Below are 22677 nucleotides of genomic sequence, written 5' to 3'. Positions count from 1 at the left end.
GGAAGATAATTGCGAAAGAACTAACCGCTGGTATTTTTTGATATTTTAGTATGATATATAATTAAAATGTGTCTTTTATATACATGTTATTGGACATCTGCAATTCGTCTAGTTGTCAAAATATTTAAATTTTTGTCCAAAATGAGTTTGCCGTATACGCCATGAAAATCAGAAGTTTCTTTTATTCATGTACACGTATGTCAAAAAAAAAAAAACAAAACGTACGTCAAAACAATTCTCAAAATTTTCTTGCATTGCATGACAAATTTGACGTAAATGCCAAAATTTCTTTTGTCAAAACAATAGTGAATATCTCGGCAACGAAAAAAGATAGAAAAAAACGGATAGCAGATTTGAAAAGAGCAACTTCGAAAACATACGACTGCATACCTAGTTCAAAAAATGCAATTTGGCGTATACGGCACTCCAATACTAGGGCGACGATATGTAAGCGCATTCAATTCATTTTTACATTCAATCTATTTTACTTTTGCAAAAGCGCCCCTATTTTTAGTCCTAAACTTTTTGAAAGACGAAGGTTCCTTAAATCTTTGGTTGATTTGCCATTTGCATGGCGTCCGCAAAGGTGCACATTTTTTTGGGCTTAGGGGGAAGTGGTCACCCTTCGTACGGTTTTTACTTATTTTTTTTTAGTTATTTATTTACTCACACCAGCTTCGAGAAAATGGACTTTATTTGTAATATGTATATTATTACACTTTACAAAAAAATTTGACACGTCAAAGGCTTAAATAGTTTTAGCCATTTTACTGGGATTAGATTTTTGTACGAATGATCCCCACCCGTGGGATACATTCGTACAGGATATTTAAAACGTTAATTTGACTAACTTTTGGTTTGTCATGCCAAATATGAGTTTTAAAACATTTAATTACTTATTAATTTATTAATTAATTGAACTTGACTGAGAAAAAAACAAAAACAAATAAAAAACTTTTTTCGCGATTCGACGATTCTGAAACAAAGTATTATTTACATATATATAAAAATACCAACCTTAATTTACTATAGAATGCGAAAAACTTTTTATAGAGGTTTAAATTTTATTTCAATAGAACTGTAACTCTGTGTTTTGATTGTTATCTGCTCAAGAAAATTTACTGGCATACGTATGCGTACGAATGTGCCCCATGTTTGACTGTACGAATGCTCCCCAAGCTGTACAAAATGCAGAAAAATCGATTTTTGAAAAAATGTACTGAGATTTTGCAATATTTATAATTAAAACACAAATTTAACACTTTAAACAACAATTCTTCATTACTGTTTAGCCAAAAACATACTTAACTTAAACACAACATGACATCAAATGTACATAAAAAAATTACTCAGAGCACTAAAAAACACTAAAAGTCTTGTGGCGACCGAATCCGTTGCACTTAGGATTCAAAATTTATCTAGCAGCTCGGCGCCTACTATGTCTATGCACACTAGTAAGCACGTGTTTGAATACCCTTTAGTTTTTGTTTTATGCTCACTGTACGAAGGGTGACCGTGTACGAAGGGTGACCACTTCCCCCTATTCTTTTATAAGCACGAAGCTGCTAAAATATTTTCGTTCAATTCATTTTACTCCCGCAAAAGTACTTCTGTTTATCGTTCTATTCTCTTTGATGGACGAAGGGTTCCTGATTTTACCGTTATTCTACTTATCTTGTTTATTTTAAAGGTGTCAATATTTTAAACCCTACTTCATTTGAAGGACAAAGGTGCCCTTAATCTTCGTTCAATCTTTTTAATTTTATCTTTGCGATGCCAAAAATAGGTCTCCATTGTAGGTATTATATTTTTTAAGGGTTTTACAGTAAGAGTTTCCAAATTTTTTTATTTTTTTAAACATAAAACTTAACGATTTCTATAAGAACAGTTTTCCTTCTTTCTAAACTTTTACGATTTAAACAATTTTCCTTACATAAAAGAATGACGTCCAAATTAGTCAAAAACGTTTTTTGTACCTACTTTATAACAGCAATATTTATAAAACAGGATCAGCTGATCAATTTTTTCTGACTTCGGATTCTAGTTACACATATCGAAAACCTTCAGACAAGTATACGGCAGCAAAACCCTTGTAAACTAGTGTAATTTTATTGTATGTAGAATAAAATCTACGATGGAAAACGTGTTTGAAGAAAAAATTATAAGAGTTATTTGGGCCGATTCTAAAGAGTTTCGATTTCCATCTCTAATATATATCAATTTTAACACAAAACAAAAAAAATTTGAAAATAACAATAATTTTCAAAATTAAAAATCTTTTGAAATGAACTTCACAAACTAAATAATGCATTTTCATTAAATATTTATTATGTGTAAGCATTTCCTTTGTTTCCGTACCACATGTTAAGTTTGGCTGGATATAAATAAATAAAGAAAAACCAAATTAAACACAAAAAAAAATACTAATGACAACATGGAATTTATTTTTACTTAACATTGACATTGACTTCTATATTAACAAAAATACATATTTTTTTTTCTGAAAGAGATTTTCATGGATATGAAATTAAAATAAAAAAAAAAACACCAAACAGTCGTCATTTTCAATATTCAAGCTATTTCTAACAAATAAAAAAACAAACAAAACGAAAAAATTTTAATGGCCCATTTGAGAAATGGAATTGAAAAGTAAATAAAAGCACTTAATTTTTAAAGTGATTTTTGGCCTCTTGAAGCTTTAAAACAGTTTTTATTGATTTAAAATTTTTCAAATTGCAACAAATCGTCATGCAAATAAATGTTATTACGTAAAATTTTATTCATAACACACACAAAACTGGACCAAACTCAATTGAGTGTATCTCTGTGTTTAAAAAGTTGAGTATATTAATAGAGAGTACTTTTTCGTGCGTGGTTTTTGAAATACAAAAAAAAAAATATTCTATCTTATATCTTTTTAATGTTTGAAACGCTTGCAGAACAAATTTTGTCCCGAATCAAATTCGTGTCTATAATGGACGACAGAAGAGCCGAGTGAATTAGTTTTATTTATGGATTTAGATATTTTTTTTTTGCTTTCTTTTTAGTTCATAAACTCAGCACTTGACTGACCTCGTCAGACTTCATCTCTTTAATTTTTTTTGAGATATAAACAGTTTAAAATATGCAAATGTTTAAAAATTCTGCATATTTGAAAATGATTTGACTTTCAATAAGTATTTAGATTCTGTGTGATAAAACCGCCATATATTGTAAATATGTGTATAAAATGAGTGTCGGAAATATCAGTCAGTGTTTTTAGTAAACACAGCACTCTCTTTTTCACTCATCATCACCCAAATGCCATATCATTGCAATTTGAAAACAAACATTTGGTAAAATGGAGCAACAATAAAATTTTATCAGAAAAATTTTTAAAATTTTTTGGAGTGCCAAAAATATTTTCTTATAATAGAAAATTCGGGTTGCATTTTCTTATTTAATTGTTGTTTTGGAATTTGGAATATTGACATTTAAATGACGATTTGTATATGTGAACTAAAAGAAAAATAATCTTTTGATTTTGAATACTATAACAAACATTTTATGGTAAAGAAATAAATTTAATTTTAATTGTCATTGATAAAATAGACTTGAACAAATTTTGTTACTATGTGTTTTGCTTATAAACGAAGAAATTCCAATACAACAGAATCATTTTGACAATTTAGAATTAACAAATCAAAATAAAATTCGGTGTTCGTTAGAAAGGGGACCTTAATTTTATCAGAATTATAAATTGATCGCATTTGAAATCTCTTTATTTTATAAATTAACATTATAAATCGAAATCAGGGGGGAAGGTAAAGAAGGAGCCAACAAGATTTGCCTCAAACCGTAAACTGAAATGTCTGTCATGCAATTGGCATAATGATGCGCGTGAGGAGGAAATGCTCTTGCCAAACGTCATGGGTGAACGAAATTGTCTCCTTCGCAATTTCATCCATTAATTTTTTTCATGAGATATGATAAACTACTAAAACTACAATTTCAAAAAATTTGGAAAAAAATTCCATCTTTTAAAATGTTATATTTCAAGATTTAACAAATCTACACAGCTTTACCTATTGTGTAGTAATTGTGAACAAATTCTCTATCAAAAGTTGCGGGAAAAAACAACTTAAAATCAAGAAAACCACCAACTATTTTTCGGAATGATTTTGCGTTGAAGACGAAAATTTTAAAATCAAAGTAGAACATCGTTAGTTTAAAGTGGTTATAGTTACAAAAAAAAAAACATCAATTAAAAAAAAAAAAAGAAAAAATTGTCAGCCACTGGGGATCGATCCTACAACTCCTGGATCAAAAAGCGAATGCTTTACCAACGTAGAAATTTTTTCCCAGCCAAAGTCTAAATGCATCGTACTAATCCAGAATAACTGGTGCAGCCTAAAAACTTTGCCTTGCAATTCTTATCCGCATTAACGTCATTTATCTTTGGTATTTAGTAATTCTAAAAAACAACTTACATTTATTATGCACTTTCTAAAGTACTATCCAGAGTCTTTCATTTAATACTTTTTAGTAAACATTTTAAAATAGGTACATGAAAATAACTAATTATAGTTAAAAATAGAAATTAATGCAAGGTTACCCCCTTAAAACAGAACTGGTACTTTTCACAAACAGAAGGAAAATTCCTCCTTTTGCAGTGCCAAAAATTGATGGTACCCCACTTAAGATTTCGGATAAAGCGAAATATCTCGGAGTGATCTTGGTTAAGAAACTTAACTGGGGTCCAAAAATTCAAGAAAGATATAAGAAAGCCACGTTTGCACTTTACTCATGTAATAGAATTCTTGGCAGAAACTGGGGACCAAATCCCAAAATAATCATGTGGATGCATACCGCCATTGTCAGACCCATTCTGACTTATGGCAGCTTAGTCTGGTGGCAAAAGCTCTGGAGATATCCACGAACTTGAAGACCCTAACCAAAGTACAAAGAGCAGCATGCATTAGCACTACGGGGGTGATGAGGTCCACTCCAACCACAGGTCTGGAAGCAATCCTTAATCTCACTCCCTTAGATCTATTTGTACAAGAATTAGCAGCAAACAGCGCCCTAGGACTCAGTCAAACCAACATTTGGAATACTAGTCAAAACGGCCATACTACGATCCTTTCTAACTACGTTGGCAACAACGTAAGTACAGATTACATGACCCCTTACTTAGACTTCAATAAGTCTTTTAATGTCAGTTTCCCTAACAGACATGATTGGGAAAACAGTGTACCTTTCTCAAATGAGTCGACTATCGCCATCTTTACTGATGGTTCGAAAATGAACACTGGAGTTGGTGCAGGTTTTTACTCAGAAAACCTTAACCTTGCCAGTTCTTTCAGGCTCCCCGATCACAGCAGTGTCTTCCAAGCCGAGATATTGGCAGTGAAAAATGCTGCTAAACAAATATCCATGATGGCGATATTACCTGCTGACATCACCTTTTTCATTGATAGCCAAGCGGCAATAAAAGCGATTTCTGCCACCTTAATCAAGTCAAAGCTTGTTTCTTGCTGTCGCGAAGAGCTTAGGGTTCTTGGTATGCAGCATAATGTAAGACTCTGCTGGGTTCCCGGCCACAGTGATGTGTTCGAACTTCGACAAGAAAAAATCAAATAAGATCTTACTACTTAGTAAACCTTCCTTAAGATCCCTAGTAGGCGTCTTAACGGGACATAACCTACTAGGATACCACAAAAAGAAAATGGGGCTTAGTACGGATGATCTATGCAGAGGCTGCGGTAATGAGGACGAACAGGAGAACACTGTTCACTTCCTCTGTCACTGCCCAGCACTCTGTCGCACTAGAAAAAAGTTCTTAGGAAACTACTTCTTTAATGAATTAGAAGAACTATCGGAACTCTCAGGCAATAGCCTACTGAACTTTGTCAAGTCCTCCAAATGGCTTGAACAACCATAGCATTCATAGGTTAACACTTTTTCATGAAGTTACAATACTTCAGGGTATCACAAGGGATCTACATTGATCTAAGTGTGACGGTAACAAAATCAACTGTCAGCCCATATAACCTAACCTAATACCTAACCTTATGATGCAAGGTATTTTTATTTTATGGATTATTAAAAACGAAACAAAAGTACTCGTACAAGAAAAAATACATAATATTAGATACTGTGCGAAGTAACAAAATGAACCTGCTACGTTATTTAGAACTTTTAAAACGGCATATATTTAATTTTTTCAATATGGCCCAAAATTTGTATATAGGGACAAAAAAGATACATACATATTTTGAAATTTCAGAAATTGCGAAAATTACCAACTAATTTGAATTTAATTGACTATTCTAAATACCTCAAAAATAAATCCAGACCTTTCAAATGATTATGTAAAACATTTGGTTTATAAAAAGAAAAACCTAGTAAAGAATTTGAATAAATATTTTTTCACATTTTCTCTCATTTGTTTCAAATCCACGGTTGAACGTTTAAAAATTGGCCGAGAAAAAAATTTCAAACGATTTTATTTATTTATTTACATATTTATTTATTCATCTACGGATATAAATTTTACAAATTACAACAGGAATTCAATACAAAACCTTAACCTTAAAAACGCTTTACTCTGCAGTTGAGTTTTCCAAAAACAGTGTATTAAAACACTATCGTACAGGGATATTTACAATGATATTTAAGGCCAGTTTCAAAACATAATTCTGTGAATCATATCAAGCAAAAAATAAAATAAAAATCCCACACAATGTTTGCACAAAATCATGCTGTATCGTTGGCTGATGGCATGCATCCCCCTATCATGTTATGCACTTTTGTTCCATTTGGATATTTAATATTTTACGTTTTCATTACAGGGTCCTGATCAAATTCACGTTTCGAAATTCTATAAAGAATCAAAAAACGGCAAATTCGTAAGTTATATTACGGAAAATGTTCGAACTCTTTATCAGACTTTCCGCGAGGGAGCATACGCATCAAACAATGGGCCATGTCTTGGATGGCGCGAAACACTATCATCACCTTATCAGGTAATTTTATTATTTTCCTCAAAACCAAAAAACCAACTCTAATTAATATTGTTCGTTTCTTTTCAGTGGATGAATTATGACGAAGCTCTATTGCGAGCCAAAAACTTCGGTTCCGGGATGATCTCATTAGGCATTAAACCAAAACAACTAATTGGTATTTACTCATTGAATCGTCCCGAATGGATACTTTTCGAGCAGGGATGTTATTCGTACTCGCTGGTGGTAGTTCCTTTATATGATACCCTTGGACCAGATGCATGTGCTTTTATTATCCGTCAAACAGAAATGCAAATTATAGTTGTAGAAGACGATGCCAAGGCAAATATGTTATTAGAAAAGGCTCCGAGAGCTATGAAAATATTGGTAGCTATTAAGGCTGTCAAACAAAAGACTATGGAACGAGCTAGAAGTCGTGGTGTTCAGATACTTACATTCGATGAAGTTGAGAAATTAGGTGCAAAAGGCGGTCATTTGGAAGTGCCACCAGCACCCGAAGATCTATGCACAATTTGTTATACATCGGGTACAACGGGAAATCCAAAAGGTGTTATGTTGACACATGGAAATGTTGTGGCTGGAGTGTGTTCAGTAATATTGCAACTTGGTAAGTTAGGGGGTCTGGCATCAATGGTGGAGTTTTTTTTGCTTAAATACTTTTTAAACCTTTTATGTTTTCATATATTTCCAAAAGGTGATCACAAAATCCGAGCTGGAGATGTCATGATTTCATTCTTGCCACTTGCCCACATGTTCGAAAGGTGCTGTGAAAATGGAATCTATTATGTTGGTGGAGCTGTTGGATTCTATTCGGGTGATATAAGAGAATTAACGAATGATCTGAAAGCCTTGAAGCCAACAGTTATGCCTGCGGTTCCAAGACTTCTTAACAGAGTTTATGATAAGATTCAAGTGGATCTAGCAAATTCGTCAATTAAGCGAACACTATTTCGAATGGCTTTGAATTCCAAAGAAGCTGAAATTCGCAGAGGAGTAATGAGGAGGAATGGATTTTGGGATAAGATAGTTTTTAAAAAAGTTCACCAAGGTTTGAAATTTTTCAAAGACTGACAAAAAGATAGACTTTTCATGATTTTTCTATATTTTTTTTAAAGCTTTCGGAGGAAATCTTCGATTAATGGTTGTCGGATCAGCACCTTTAGCTGGAAATGTACTGACGTTTATACGTTGTGCCTTAGGATGCCTCGTTGTAGAAGGCTATGGCCAAACTGAATGTACTGGAGCAATAACTTTAACTGTTCAAGGTGATTTTGTGCCGGAACATGTTGGACCACCAGTTTCCTGTAATGCTGTCAAAGTAAAAATAGACTTTTCTTATTTAAACCAAGGAATTAAATTATTTGATGTATATTTTAAAAATTTTTAAAAAAAGCTTGTAGACGTTCCAGAAATGGAGTATTTCGCTAGCCAAAATACTGGCGAAGTATGTGTTCGAGGTTCCAATGTATTCCATGGGTGAATCTTTTATACAAAAATTAATTAATTTAAGGAATATTTAACAATTGAATTTTGTTGATTTTTTTGTAGATACTTTAAAGATCCTCAAAAAACAAGTGAAGCAATTGATTCAGAAGGATGGCATCATACTGGTGATGTTGGTAAATGGTTACCAAATGGAACGCTGAAGATAATTGATAGAAGAAAACATATATTCAAATTAAGCCAAGGAGAATATATTGTGCCTGAGAAAATTGAAAATATTTACACAACAAGTCAATATGTAAATCAAGTATTTGTTTATGGTGAAAGTTTGAAGGTAAGTTTTCTTAAACCTTTTTTAGGGTTAATTTACTGCGTAATTTAAGTTCTTTAATCGGGTAAACGAAAAGTTGTTGTTTTGGTGAAAGTAAAACTACCTGTCAAGCTTGAAAGATATCGACTTTGGAATGTTAGAAAAAGAGAGAAAACAATGTTTGATTGAAAATATCTCAGAAACCAGACCTACAAGAAACTTTTAGTTTTCAGTTATGAATAGAGCTTAAAGACACCTTTCTTTTGATATATCACTCGATGAATTTGGAGGAAATTTTTGAAAATGCATATTTTTTTGGCAAGGGGTACCCCTTGGATTTTTTTTCGAAAATCATAAAAAAATAGATTTGTAAATTTTTTACTGAAATGCATAGGCAATTTGATTATGAAACCATATCTTTAATTCAAAACCAATTTCGAGAATTTGGTCAGAAGATATCGACTTCGGAATGTAAGAAAAATAAAGTAAAAAGAATGTTTGAGTGGAAACACCTCAGGAACCAAACCTCAAAGAAATTATTAGTTTTCAGTTATTACTCCAGTCAAAGCGCCGGAAAAAGGGGCCTAACCTTGCGCACAGAGGCACTGTCAGTTTTTATTTCATGAATCGATAGGGGTATATTTAAAGGGCTTAAACCCAATTTCTCACCACCTGATCATTGTTTTTAGCGGAGTATTAACAAAAATGCATTTTTTGGAATATTTTATTTCTAAGCTGATATCTTTGCTCCAGTTTGTCGTAGACCAAAATACATACATTCTCTTCCTTATAATATTTTCTATCATTGTGTGTAATTTCATTGTATTAAAGTGAGTTACTACAAAATGGCAGCCAGTTAAAGTCAAATTCTAGTTGTTAAAAAACACATTTTCGTTTTTATTTCGAAAAAAGCTTATATTATGGTTAACATTTTTCTAACCTATTAATTTTACAGAAAAAAATGCATTTTACAGAAAAAATCAAATCTTTATCACCAAAGATGACCGAGCAATTGATAAATGAACGCACGAAACACCGGTGCGAAACCACCCAAAAATATCGTTTTTTGGGAATAACTCGGCTTCAGAATGTCCTACGACAAAAAATAAAGCTATTAATTGTTCGTTACAACATTTTCTATCGATTTGGTGCACATTACTTTTGTTGAAACAAATAAAAAATAAGTAATATTAAGTCAAATACGTTTTTCTGTTTACCAAACTCTTGCCTTATTATTTTGTAAACGGTGCAAGTATTGACTAACAAAATAAAATACTATTTTAGTCCTTTAAATTATCTGCAATTAAAAAAAAAAAATTAGCCCTCTACGACCCACGGGAGCCGAGAAATTAATTTTTAAAAAAAGTTAAATGTAAAGTCCCACTTTACTTTACTCATGATGTGACAAGACCAGGAAATTCTTTGTGCGCTCTGAACGTCTAAGCCCAGTTGAAGAGTCGGTATAATTTTATGATTTAATCAGACAGTGCTTTAGATCGTCTATGCATATTCTAAAACCGTTCGGAGCCTCAATCTGTACAAATTGCAAATGTTTTTTCACAACCAAGTATTTCTTAAATTGCTGGTTGCATAATTGAATACTGTTAGATTAGATCTAAATTTCCTGATATATACGTATATTCTTGGCGGATTAATATTTAACGAATGTTTTAAGCTCACAAACCTTCTGGAACACCTGTTTTTTATCTTAAAAAGTACGTAAACGCAAAGGTTGGCCTGAAATTATCACCTAAAACCAACTCGTTCATAGATCCTTCAATTTAAAAAAAAAATTCGATTGGTCTACCAAACCCACAGGAACTACCATTAAGAAATTTCTTTGCTCTCAAAACATTGTTGTTTTTTTTAAGAAATGCGGTACTAATTACCTTTTAAACATAATGAGATGTTTCGTACTTAAAACAAAAATGAACATCATAACCAGCTCCAGATTTCTTTTTCGGAAAAATGGCTAGTTAAAAACAGAAAAGATCCAAGTAAAAGAGAATTTGAATACTTATTTTTTGTTGCGATTGGTATGGTTTCCTATATTTCTAAACACTCCTAAATACCCAAAAAATAACACGATTCCTGAAAGAAATTAGGTAATTTTGGTACCAATCGAGACATGTAAGGCCGAAATCATATTTTAAAATGGTATTTCTGAAATGCTAACAACATGACCACTAATTGGTAACTTCCAAGAGTGTTTATAAACTTACAGACACAACTTTTGCATTTGCAAATATTAAAAATATTTTTTAAACATATATTCTAATTAATTTATTATTTTTTGATTTGTTTTTTATCCAACAGAGCTGTATAGTTGCAGTAGTGGTTCCCGATGTCGACGTTCTCAAATCATGGGCAATAGAAAATTCAGTCAAAGGCACCTTGTCAGTTTTATGCAATAATCCAGACGTGAAGAATCTTATTATGAGTGATATGATTTCATGGGGAAAACAAGGCGGACTAAAATCTTTTGAACAGGTTTGTGTGAAATTTCACTTTATTTCATGATAAAAATACTCAATTCATATATAATTTTTATTTCATTTACAGGTCAAAGATATCTATCTACATCCAGATCCATTTTCAGTTCAAAACGGATTACTAACACCAACTTACAAAACAAAAAGGCCGCAACTTAAAAGTTATTTCAAGCCCCAATTAGAAGATATGTACAAGAATTTGGACTAAAAAAACTTATGCTTTAAATAAATTTAAACAAAAACAAAAGTAAAATAAAAAATCATAAAACAAGATAATAAAATTTCCTTTATCTAGTATTTTCATATTTATTTATTTTCAATACTTAATAATAATCTATTTAAATCAATCAATAAAAATGGTTGTAAATAAAAATACTACAAAAAAAAAATATATGAAACAAAACAAAAAAAAAGTCCAAGCTTAATGTAGATATTGTTTAATGAGGGCCATAAAGGGAGACTACTTAAAGTGATATATCTACTTAAATAAAATTTTAAAGAAAACAACAAAATAACGCAATTTTGAAACACACAAAATTTTCGAATCAAATTTTTAAATTAATTTTAATTTTTTAGCCAATATAATTATGTTAGCTTGAATAATAATGGTTATTGGTTATACTAGTGCAATTTTATTCAATTATGATCACTTGTAGATTTTAGTGAATAATTAATAAAACAAATAAATTTAATTCCAAACTACTAATAAGATTTTTATTAATTTTGTTGATTATTTTTTGCTAAAAATTTTAAACTCAAAATAACAGGAGATACTAACATGGTCTTAAAACAGTATTTTCTATAAACTACTTCGTGTATGTAAGTATATTGTCCCTGCTTTTAAAATCTTTATACAGGAATAATAAGTGGATGTCAATGCAATGATAAAGTTTCCATATCATTTTTAAACGCTAAGACTATTTTAAAACTAATTTTTAATCGATCTGAAACTATACTGCTATTGATTTTCTTGTTTTCCTTCTGTCGAAACTTTCACGTTAAACGCACCCAAACTGTGTTCTGTATTTATCAAAAAATATTAAGTGAAAATAAAATGGTCATGGGGCGAATATGATATGAAGCCTATAGGGACATGGAATCTCGAAAATTTTTCTGCTTATGGTCTATAGGTATTTGTATTTAGGTTTAGGCCTGACGCCTGATTAACCTACTCATTAGCATGAGTTAAAATAACTTTGATTTAATATTGTAATAATTTTTCCTTAAATATCCTTAAAATTAACAACGTTATACTTTGGTATTAAATTAACGTCTTTGACACACAATCATTCCGAATAGAAGTTAAATCAAAGTGGTTTTCATTGATTTTAGTCAGGACCTCCCCTTTTAGCTCACTGAAGTGGTTTATGACTTGTGAGGCGCAATTAGTAAAACAAAGAGTTAACATCTTTTGGATTGATAGATTTTTGAGTCGACCATAAATTTTATTTACTCAACCCTTTCGGAATACGAGAGTGGGAAGAGAGTTTTTAATAGTCAACTATGTGTTAATAGTGCGTTCCAAAAGGGTTAACCAAAGAAGATGGTCATAAGTCCAAATATTAAAAGTAACCATAATCTTAAAAAAGTTATATTATACCCCTGTGTATGTAAATGTTTTGTAGGTGCATATATCAAAATTTGATACAGTGCAATATTCATATTATTTTCCGTTGCCGTTTTACTAATGGGTCACTGTGGTGTATGCGTAACATTTTTTTTTTAATTGAAAAATCTTAGCGATTAAGCCTTAATTGTAGATTCTTCATTAATAATGCAGACGAGTTGGCTTTCTTTTTTAAATATTCTTTGATCTTTCAAATGGTTTAATTAATCATGTAAAATTTTGCACGTGGGGTCAGTTAACAATTTGTAAAAAAAAAATTATTTCAGCTAATGAAAAGTTTCTTTATGTCGAATCCAGAAAAACGCCTCATTTGAAGAAAATGAGCTACAAAATATGTAGTAATATATTTACATTAAAGTATTGGGACAAAAATATTTCTTGAAATTGTAATGGAAAATTATCACTTGCCACTTTTGATTCTTGTGGTAAAAACCTTGTTGACCAGTGTAATTTTTTAATTGCATGTTTACAGTTACAGAATATTTGCAATATAGATACTAGAAAAAAATAACCAAACAGCGCGATAATCTAATGTAATTGCACACATGCAATTCATCTGTTGTTTTGCTATTGCTAATTCTCTATCTGGCATGATTTAACTCATGGAATTCATTACTTTCAATCTCTCTAACTAATTGTACCATATTTTTTTAAATTGTATTTGTTTCGTATTCTAACAACGTAACTGAAATATTTTTTATTCACAATAGTGTTCTTATCAATGACCTTAATTTAACTTCATTTCATACATTCCAATAATTCGCATCCAGGAACGTGAACGAAGATTTCACTAAAGAGGTATGATTTTCTATTTCGAATTTGATTTTTTTTTTTCAACCCAACTATAAACTCAATTATAAAAATATGCGTCACATAACTGGAAGTGAAATACAATACGCCGTCGTCGGTGTTTCTGTAATTATTTCCAAGAGGATCATTGTCATACTAGAGTATAATACTCATAGCTTGAGGGATATCGACTTCAAGCTTTTCGGTTTTGTAAGGTTCAGTTTCAGGGGCAAACTGAGTGCTGTTGTTTTGGACTTTGCTTGTATCAAGAGTTCTTAGGCCAACATTACTAAATTTCGAGGTCTTCTATGGTTTTTGTCACAACGACGATCTCATAACGGAGCAAGGCCTAGTGGCTTACAGCTTAAAGCATTCTTGACTGCGTGTAACATGTATGGAAATGACTTATAACTTAAAGTTGAGTTCGAATGGCTAAATATGAGATGTAATTGTTCATGACCACGAATTCCTTGCAAGGGGCACAACTCCTGAATAAAATTTCTAAGTTATAGAGACCTCTGGTGGGACAGCTCATTTTACAATGACAGTAAAAGGTTTTTGTTTTCATGTAGGCGTGTTAGATTTCCATATTCCTTCTCTACATAATCTTTTGTCAATTTTCGCTTATCATTTATGGCTTATAGCTTATCACTTTAAACTTATCACTTATAACTTATCACTTATCAATTATCACTTTTCACTTATTACTTATCACTTATGACTTATCACTTATCAATTATCAGCTATCACTTATCACTTATCATTTATTACTTATGACTTACGAAAAACCACTGACTACATACCCTTTATCGCTTTGGTGTAATAATATACCAATTGCTACAAACCATTTTTTATTTATGTATGTATTTTAACGTTTCTATGACGCTAAGAGAACAAAGAAAGTAACTTTTTTGCAAATTTGATCGTCTTGGCGTTGTTATCAAAAATTAATAAAAATCATGTGTGCTAAATTTGAAAAAAAAAAACTAATAATAATAATAATAAGGCGAATTCGAGAAGATGATACCCCCTATGGACTCGGACCTGATCCCATCGATTCCTTGGCATTGACTTTCGTAAAGACCTGCGCAATTATTCAAAGCATCTCTCACACAATCATAAACACATACATAATATTTTTTCCAGTTTTCCATGTTTATTTCGTTGTCACTTGCAACTCTGTGATAGCCACGTGAATCACTAAAAATTTTCACCACTTTTCATTCGTAGCTCGCAGGTGTTGAAAAAAAAAAAAATTGTTTCGTTCAATTTAAGAAAAACTCTTCTTTACATCATCGTTCAATATTTTTAATGTAACATATTCTTTGCGTTACACTTGCACAGGTCGATGTCATTATTTTTCTCTTCTCTCGAACAAATCATTATCGTTGCTATTCCGTGCTGAGTTTTTTCGATTTTATTAAATAATTCATAAAAACTAAAAGATAAAAAAAATAAGTGAATAAAAAAGTTAAAATATCTAAACTCGTTAAAGTTGAAAAATGTTAAATCTATCAGGATGGAGATTACTTTCACTAGTAGCTATTTTATTATGTAGGTTCACTTTTTTTCCATTGAAATAATCGATGAATACCTACCCAAATAAAATTGAATTTTTTTTTTCTTTTTTTCAAAAAAATCTTGCAGTACATATTCTGAGTTTATGTGATGGATTGCAATTAAGTGCTTTTACAACTAAGACTCCCAGGGTCACTAAATACACAACAAAGTCTCCTGCAGTTAGTTTATTTAATAAATTGAAAAAATGTCCTTTTTAATAAAATTCATTTTTTTTCCTCCCTTTAATCCCCCTCAAGGCATCGAGTGCTTCGACAACTTCATTGTACAGATTTAATGCAACCAATGGAGTCACTTGTATTCTTATTAGCACAGACGGCCTTATAAGCATTAAATATCGAAATAAATTAAACGAGGATGTGGAAGCAGACCTTTATTTGCCTGATAATCCAGTTCTATCGGGCGAATGTGTTGAATCAAATTCGGAGCTATTCACGATGACTTTTAAAGGATTCACATTGAGTATAATCTTTAAAAAGGTATGACTACTACATAATTTTGACAAAAATGAAAAAAAAACAAAAAAAACTAATGAATGACGTTGGTCTATGACCTTTTAATTAAAATATATCGACCCAAATAGGGCTGAATTATTTTTTTTTTTCTTCTACTTTGGCAATCCCATAATGTGTTGCGCCAGTTGACCTATTTATTACGGATTTTATATATAGAACAAAAGAACAATGAGTGTATTTTTAAACTTTTAAATATTTTAAAATAGCTTTTAACCTTAGTAATGTTTTGATATTTTATGATGACAGTAAAGGTGAATAAATTATTAGAAGAGGTAAATGTTTGAGGTTGTAGGAATGATTGAAAGAGATAAATCTATATGGTTGAAGTGACCTTTATCAATGTTGTGTTAAAATCTTGGATACATTTTGAGTATTTATATGCAGGTTGCAGATATAATGCAGGGCTGAGTTTTAAGAAATATAAAAATGTTTAAATGATAAATGGTTAAATAGTTAAATAGTTAAAATGCAAAAAAAAATAATTGGTTTGAAAACCAAAAATCATATTTAAGTAGGTATTATATCTAAACTAAATGCTTTTTATATGATTTTTTACTGTTAGAATGTTTTGCATATTACCACTGCACTGCTGTTTTGGTCTTTTAAAGAGTGATTTTTGAGTGGGCAGATTTTATTTTTTGAACATATTCATTCATTAATTCAAAAAACATTCATTGGTGAACAAAAACCTCCTGAAATGATTTTAAAAGTGATATTAGTGTATTTGTTATTTTGAAAAAATTGTGATTTTTTAAAAAAGACATCTTAAAATAAGTCAACAAATCTTCTTTTGTACTTGTACCTAAAAAAGCATCTACGGTGCAAAATATATGCTAAAACAAAATTTTAAATTAAGGTGAATCCTTCTATTTTTGTTTTATCTCTTAATTTCAATAAGCATGCACAAAAATATATTGAGAAATTATTTCATTCTTAAATATTTTTAAGAAGAAAATTCTTATTCAACTTTGAGTTGAAAGGGATTCTATTTGACTTTATTTTTAGAAATCATATTATTTTATGCAGAAAGGTTTTGAGAAGAGCATTTTCTTGATTTTAGGTACTTTACTTTTCTCCATAAACTTCGCACAATTTTGTTGATTATACTGGTTTGCATTTTCTAACGGTAATATTTCAAAAACGGGAGCTGATTTATTTTTTCTGACTTTGGATTTGAGCCCAGGACACCGAAAATCTTCAGAAAAGTATATTTTTATCCCAGCAACAAACAAAAAAGTTTAATTTTGTTTACCAGTGTTATAATATAATCTATCTAATTTAGCACCTGCTGATGTGCATTAATTAAATTTAAAGCCACGCACAGTGTTGCCATTGGTCGTTTTTGGCGTGAAAATTCATTTGCACGGCCATTTCTGGACGAAAAGTTATGAAATTTGGTACACTGAATGATAATAATATGGAGAATAAGAAAAAGCTGCCAACTTGTATTTATTCAAAATGGCGTCAATTCAAATCTGGAGTCAAAAAAAATCTACGACGTCACGTTTTTGAGATATAAGTAGTTCAAAATTAATTTTTATCTACTAAACGTGACGTCATAGATTTTTTTCGACTTCAAATTTGAATTTAGAACATTAAAATCTATTAGAAAAGTATATTTTTGTTCACAGAAAAAATAAATTTTCAGTTTTATTGAACATTGAAACTTTTCAATATATCATGTTTTCTAATATTTACTTAAAAACATAGTTGGCAACCATATAACCGCAATATTTTCAATTTTCTTATGAAACATAAATAAAAGAGATCTCAAAATTGTGCTAATTTAAAAAAAAACAATCCATGAAATTACGTAATAAGGGGTCTTAAAATGTGTTTTACTAATTTGGCATTTTTTGGACTTTGTTTTTAAAATTTTTGATTTTTTTTTAAAGAATATAAATCTATGAATCCTAAATCTAAGGTCTGACACCTTTTTGTTATGAATTAAGCCCAATTTCTAGCTTATATACTGTTTTGAAAATGAAAATTCTATTTTTACGGCCATTCTTTCCGCCATTTTGGTGCCGCCATTTTGAATAAATAAAAGTTGGCAGCTTTTTCTTATTCTCCATACTATTATCATTCAGTGTACCAAATTTCATAAATATTGACGCAAAAAACGACCAATGGCACCACTGTGCCACGGTTTAAAATAGGAAATTTTATGAGATTTGTATGAGATTTTACATAAATTATTTTATTCTTAATGGTGACTTTAAATGTACATATTGAAAAGTGAATTAATTAAAGCTGGTTTTTCTTTTCCTATAGAGATTTTTTAGAAATACAAAATTTTCAAACATTTTTCAAAAAAATATGGTATACATATACAAAACTATTATTTTGTAATGTAGGTATACCTACCTAATATTTTTAAGAAATCCAAAAATATTTTTTTTCTGAACATTTTTGAATACTTAAATATTATAGCTAATCAAACGTTTCTGTAGAAATTTTTTTTTGAAATCAATTAAGAGAAAGTCATAAATCAAGAAAACGGTAATCTACAGTGAATAATGCTTCAAAAAATTATTTTAAATGTGGGACTTTATTTGCCAAAGTTCATAGATTTCTTTTTCAATCAAAATCCGTTGAGCCGTTTTTTTGAGAAAAAACAACCTTCTCAATTTTGGTGGTATGGCAAGTACCGTTAATTACTTTGGTTCTAAAAAATTCAATTTCTCCCCAAGAGAATCACTTGAAACCCTTAACTACCAAGTTTTAACCAAATCGTTTCAAAGGTTTGGGCTGTCTCTCGATTTCTAGACTGACACACAGATCGACAGAATTTCGGGACCCCTTTTTGGTCTAGTTCTGACTACAACATTCATGAGAAAGAAACCGGTTTTTATTTTTTCTTAAAATTATATTTTTTATGACAGAAACAGTCTAGAACATTACTCTAAATTAAGTGTTTATTTTTTTAGCTATGCGAGGAATTATTATACTATGTGCCATGATTTTCCTAAAAACATTTCAATGTTTTCGGACAAAATTGAAATCGTGAAGTGAGGAACACATATATAGATACAACCATAGCAACGCAAATCATTTTTTCTTAATAAAAATGAAATAATTTATTGCATGAATTATGTTGACATGTGAAATTAGTCAACTGAGATAACATCTTGTATCTGCCAATGTGTATTTTGTTTGAGATTTAAGGGTGTTCATTAATAGAAAATACGTAAATATTTTGGAATTTTTCTATTTATTTAGAACAAAAAAAAGTCTAAACTGACTGTAAATTATAGTTTGACAGTTTAATTTTGAATGTATAAATTTATGTGCCTCATTTTCACAGCCTTGAATTATTTTGTTTATTTTTTTTTATTGTTTTGTCAATCAACGAACATACTTTTTTTTTAAGAAAACATACAAAATTTAATAATATAATTTGAATATAAAATTTCTTAAAGAACATTGTATTACTATAAAACAAATAGATCACACATAAATGTTTTCATATTTAAGTTCAAGGCTAAAACCTTTTCAGACCCTGGGGTACACATCTACGCATATTATGCATATGTGCACCTTTATTTTTTTATTTTGGAGATATTAGTGACACTTTATGAGGAGTGGTTTTTTGTGGTATGTTTTTTATGAATGAACGAGATTTACATCTCATCAAAAAATGACACTTCAAACTAAATAATTTATACAAGTTTTGTGTTTGAATTTCAAAGTTCAAATTTTTGCGCGAAAATTGCAATTTGATAATCGACTTCCAATTGAATTGTTGTGACTTATGAATTGACAGACAGTGATAGATGAAAAGTTGGAAAGAAAAATATGATTTTTAGCTGGAATTCCGCACAAATCGGCTGATACGAGTTCCTGATTAAATTTTAGATCTGCTAAATTTTGAAGAGAATTTTGTATGGGAGCTTAAATTTACTAAGCTTTATACTTCATAGCATAGAAAATTTGAGTTCCAGTTCTTTGTTGTACACTTTTCAAAGTTCAAAAATATGTGGTCACAGTGGCGTATTAGTAATAACAGTAACCCGTTGATTTTTTTGGATCATTTCTTAATAAAGGTTAGAACTACATTAATAGATATGCCAAGTCGTTTGTAAGAGACCTCAGAAATGTCTTTAAGCTTTGTCTGATTGGGTGGTTCAATATCAAAACCTCTTTGAAAGTGTTAAGTTTTACTTGAAATATAGAGTGTAGGGTACAAATGCATATAATTTAACTGAAAAATTGTGCCTTTAGCTACCTTATTACCTAAAAGTTCACTTTATAGCTGCGGCATGATAATATTTTGGGAAATAATGAGAATTTTGTTGAAGAAGTAGGTACTTTTTAAATTATTGATATTACAGGGTGTTTTTGGTTTTTCGTTACTATTGGGTGTAACATTATAATAATAATTTTATTTTCTTTACAGACATCTGGTGGTGAACGTTGGTACATAAACCATGTCGAACTCTCCTATTCCTCATCAAATCCACTCTTCGAACATATCGATCGACCAAATTTAGATGTCAGACTTAATTCACCAGCCAGAACTCCAATGTATTTCCCAACACCAGTTGGCAAATCTTATGTATGTGATAAAGAACAAACTATAATAATGTATGCTCCACTTGAATCTGGCGATAAATCTGGACACATAGCTAAATTATATCTGAGAGAGTTGCGAATGCAAAGTTTCATGTTTAAAGATAGTGGCAAATGGGGTCCATCATTTCATTGCAGCGCAACAGGTTCGTATCGTGATGAAACAATGCCATTAGCTGTTGGTACGGCTTTGGCTATATCAGTTTTATTAACAATTGCTGCCTATGGTGGATGGAGGTAAATATTGTTGTTGTTGTTGTTTTTATTTTTTTTTCATTTTTTCAAAATTAATAAATAAAACTAAGACCTGATTTTTCAATCGTCAGTTAGAGTATCAGAAGAATAAATGTCAATAAAAAAAAAATGTTTATTCCTAGGAATAAGCTCTAACTGAAGTTTATCTGACTATTGAAAAATAGGCCCTAAATTAAATAAAATTCTTATATGTTAATATCTTTCTCATTTTTAGATATTTCAAAATTAAGAAAGTTCAATATGGAACAATGGAGTAAAAGCACAACAATATTAGTACAGGACTATAAATTGTCCCAAATAGTAGCAAATAATATTTTTTTGTTTTTTATTTAATTAAGCTTTACACACAAGAAAAATCAAAGGTCACAATTTTTAAAAATCGACAGCACTTCAAGGAAAAACAAAAAAAAAAATCAAATCTGCGTTTAGATCTTGAATACAAAATTTTTATTTTTATTTTTGGAAGAAAAATATTTTTTTTTTATCTAACTTGTTAAAAATGCACAATTTTCGTTATTTAAAAAATTTTATTTTTAAGTCATTTTAAATTACCTACCAAAGTTAAAAAAAAGTTGAACTTTGGTAAAAAAAAATTATGATGAGCGCCACACAAAAAAAAACCTTTACGAAGTTTTTGGTTTTTTATTTTTAAACTAGTTCTTAGTTGCAATTTTTATTTTTTTTTTAGACAAAAACTGCTAAAAAACTGTTTGAGCCAAGTACCTGCTTCTGCGTTTTCGTTGCCAAAAACAAACAAAAAAAAACAGTATATAAACTGCTTCTATCGTCGTGTCGCCTAATTGTTCAAATATTCCAAGGCTCAGTATAATGAAAATGTCCTTCAGTTCTAATTCATGTATAATCTGAAGTACATGTACTATATTGACTCATCAGCAACCATATCGATTGTTGCAAAAATAAACTACATATTGAATACATACATATATAATATACACTCATTCTTTATAGTAAATATGTTTTAAAAAATATATATTATATGAAATTTGACAAAATAAAAATAAAAAAAAATTAAAATTATAATATTTTACATTACATTATATAGATTTATGAATAGAAAAATATGAAATTTACTAAAGTTGAAAAATGTCTTCCATAATATAAATATAAATAAAAAACTAAAGTAAAATTTAAAAAATGTATTTATAAATAAATTGAAAAAAAAAATTATATCCAACTGTGGATTTATTATTATTATTATTATTATTATACAAAAAATAAAAATTTAAACAAAACAAAAAAAATATTAGTTTACACATATCGAGTAATAAACGTTGCATTTGTAACCTAAAACTTATTAAGTTTTTGAATTAGCTATTTTAGATAAAAATTACAAACATATTAATATAGAAAATAATACTCAACGTCATTACAAAAACAAAATTATAAACCTTCTTATTTACTTGATCAATAATATTATTATATATATACAATACAAATTATAATAAATATTATATTATATATATATTTCTGTTTTTTTGTATTTATGTGATGTATTTGTATTTTTACCTTTTATCCATCATTGAACATGTTGTTTAAAAATTTGAACAACAAAATAAAACAAACATACATTTTATGAAATTTATGAACTCAAAAAAAATCTAGATGTTTATCATAATAACAAAAAATAATTATAACTTTTTAAATAAATTATCTTGGTGTCAACTTTTCAAACAAAAAAAAAATACTTATCTTTATCAAGTTAATTGTCATATCAGTCCATAAACATACATAAAATATTGTATTTTTTTCTATTTAATTTTTTGTATATGATTTAATATTGAATGTTTATATTTTATTTGAAGATATAATTAAACAAACCAAAAAATAATACATCAGCGTATGATAAAAATGTGCAACAGTAAAATTGGCATCGTTATAAATAACAGACAGTTTGTTTTCAATAAAAATTTAAATCCTAAAAATAAGTGTTTTGTTTTTAATTAATTCACTTTTTATTACAGCCAAAAAATAACTGTACCTAACCAACTAAAAACACTGGTTTGAAACAAAAAATCAACAAGCAGTGCCATCAAAATTGAAATTCTTGCAGCAGAGAGTTTTCCAAATCCTC

At 29.7% G+C, this 22677-nt stretch overlaps 2 protein-coding genes across 6 annotated transcripts in view; both read left to right on the top strand.

The window, feature by feature from the left end:
• The window catches only part of LOC129918391 (long-chain-fatty-acid--CoA ligase 1), a 30399-nt gene extending 18725 nt beyond the window's left edge, over nt 1-11674 (top strand). For all 4 annotated transcript variants that reach the window (XM_055998883.1, XM_055998884.1, XM_055998885.1 and 1 more), the window contains 8 exons: nt 6834-7007; nt 7074-7611; nt 7699-8052; nt 8120-8322; nt 8398-8480; nt 8553-8781; nt 11074-11247; nt 11320-11674. In XM_055998883.1, coding sequence (XP_055854858.1) covers nt 6834-7007; nt 7074-7611; nt 7699-8052; nt 8120-8322; nt 8398-8480; nt 8553-8781; nt 11074-11247; nt 11320-11457 — 1893 coding nt within the window. In that variant the 3' untranslated portion in view covers nt 11458-11674. The remainder of the gene's footprint in view (nt 1-6833; nt 7008-7073; nt 7612-7698; nt 8053-8119; nt 8323-8397; nt 8481-8552; nt 8782-11073; nt 11248-11319) is intronic.
• Nucleotides 11675-14849: 3175 nt separating this feature from the next.
• Nucleotides 14850-21712, top strand: LOC129919497 (lysosome-associated membrane glycoprotein 5). Of its 2 annotated transcripts, none has more exons than XM_056000393.1 (5): nt 14850-15219; nt 15313-15404; nt 15483-15722; nt 20158-20476; nt 21274-21712. In XM_056000393.1, exons 1-5 carry the CDS (start codon nt 15168-15170, stop codon nt 21285-21287), a joined length of 717 nt encoding a protein of 238 aa, XP_055856368.1. In that variant the 5' UTR covers nt 14850-15167; the 3' UTR covers nt 21288-21712. The 2 variants fall into 2 exon arrangements, with proteins under 2 accessions (XP_055856368.1, XP_055856367.1); XM_056000392.1 differs by lacking the exon at nt 21274-21712 and adding an exon at nt 20800-21264 and having other exon boundaries at nt 20158-20567.
• Nucleotides 21713-22677: the final 965 nt, after the last annotated feature.

The sequence above is a fragment of the Episyrphus balteatus genome, chromosome 4 (genome assembly GCF_945859705.1).
Source record: "Episyrphus balteatus chromosome 4, idEpiBalt1.1, whole genome shotgun sequence".
NCBI classification, from domain to species: Eukaryota; Metazoa; Arthropoda; class Insecta; order Diptera; family Syrphidae; genus Episyrphus; species Episyrphus balteatus.
The sequence above is the reverse complement of the archived record's forward strand: the minus strand, read 5'-3'. Positions and strand labels throughout refer to the sequence as shown.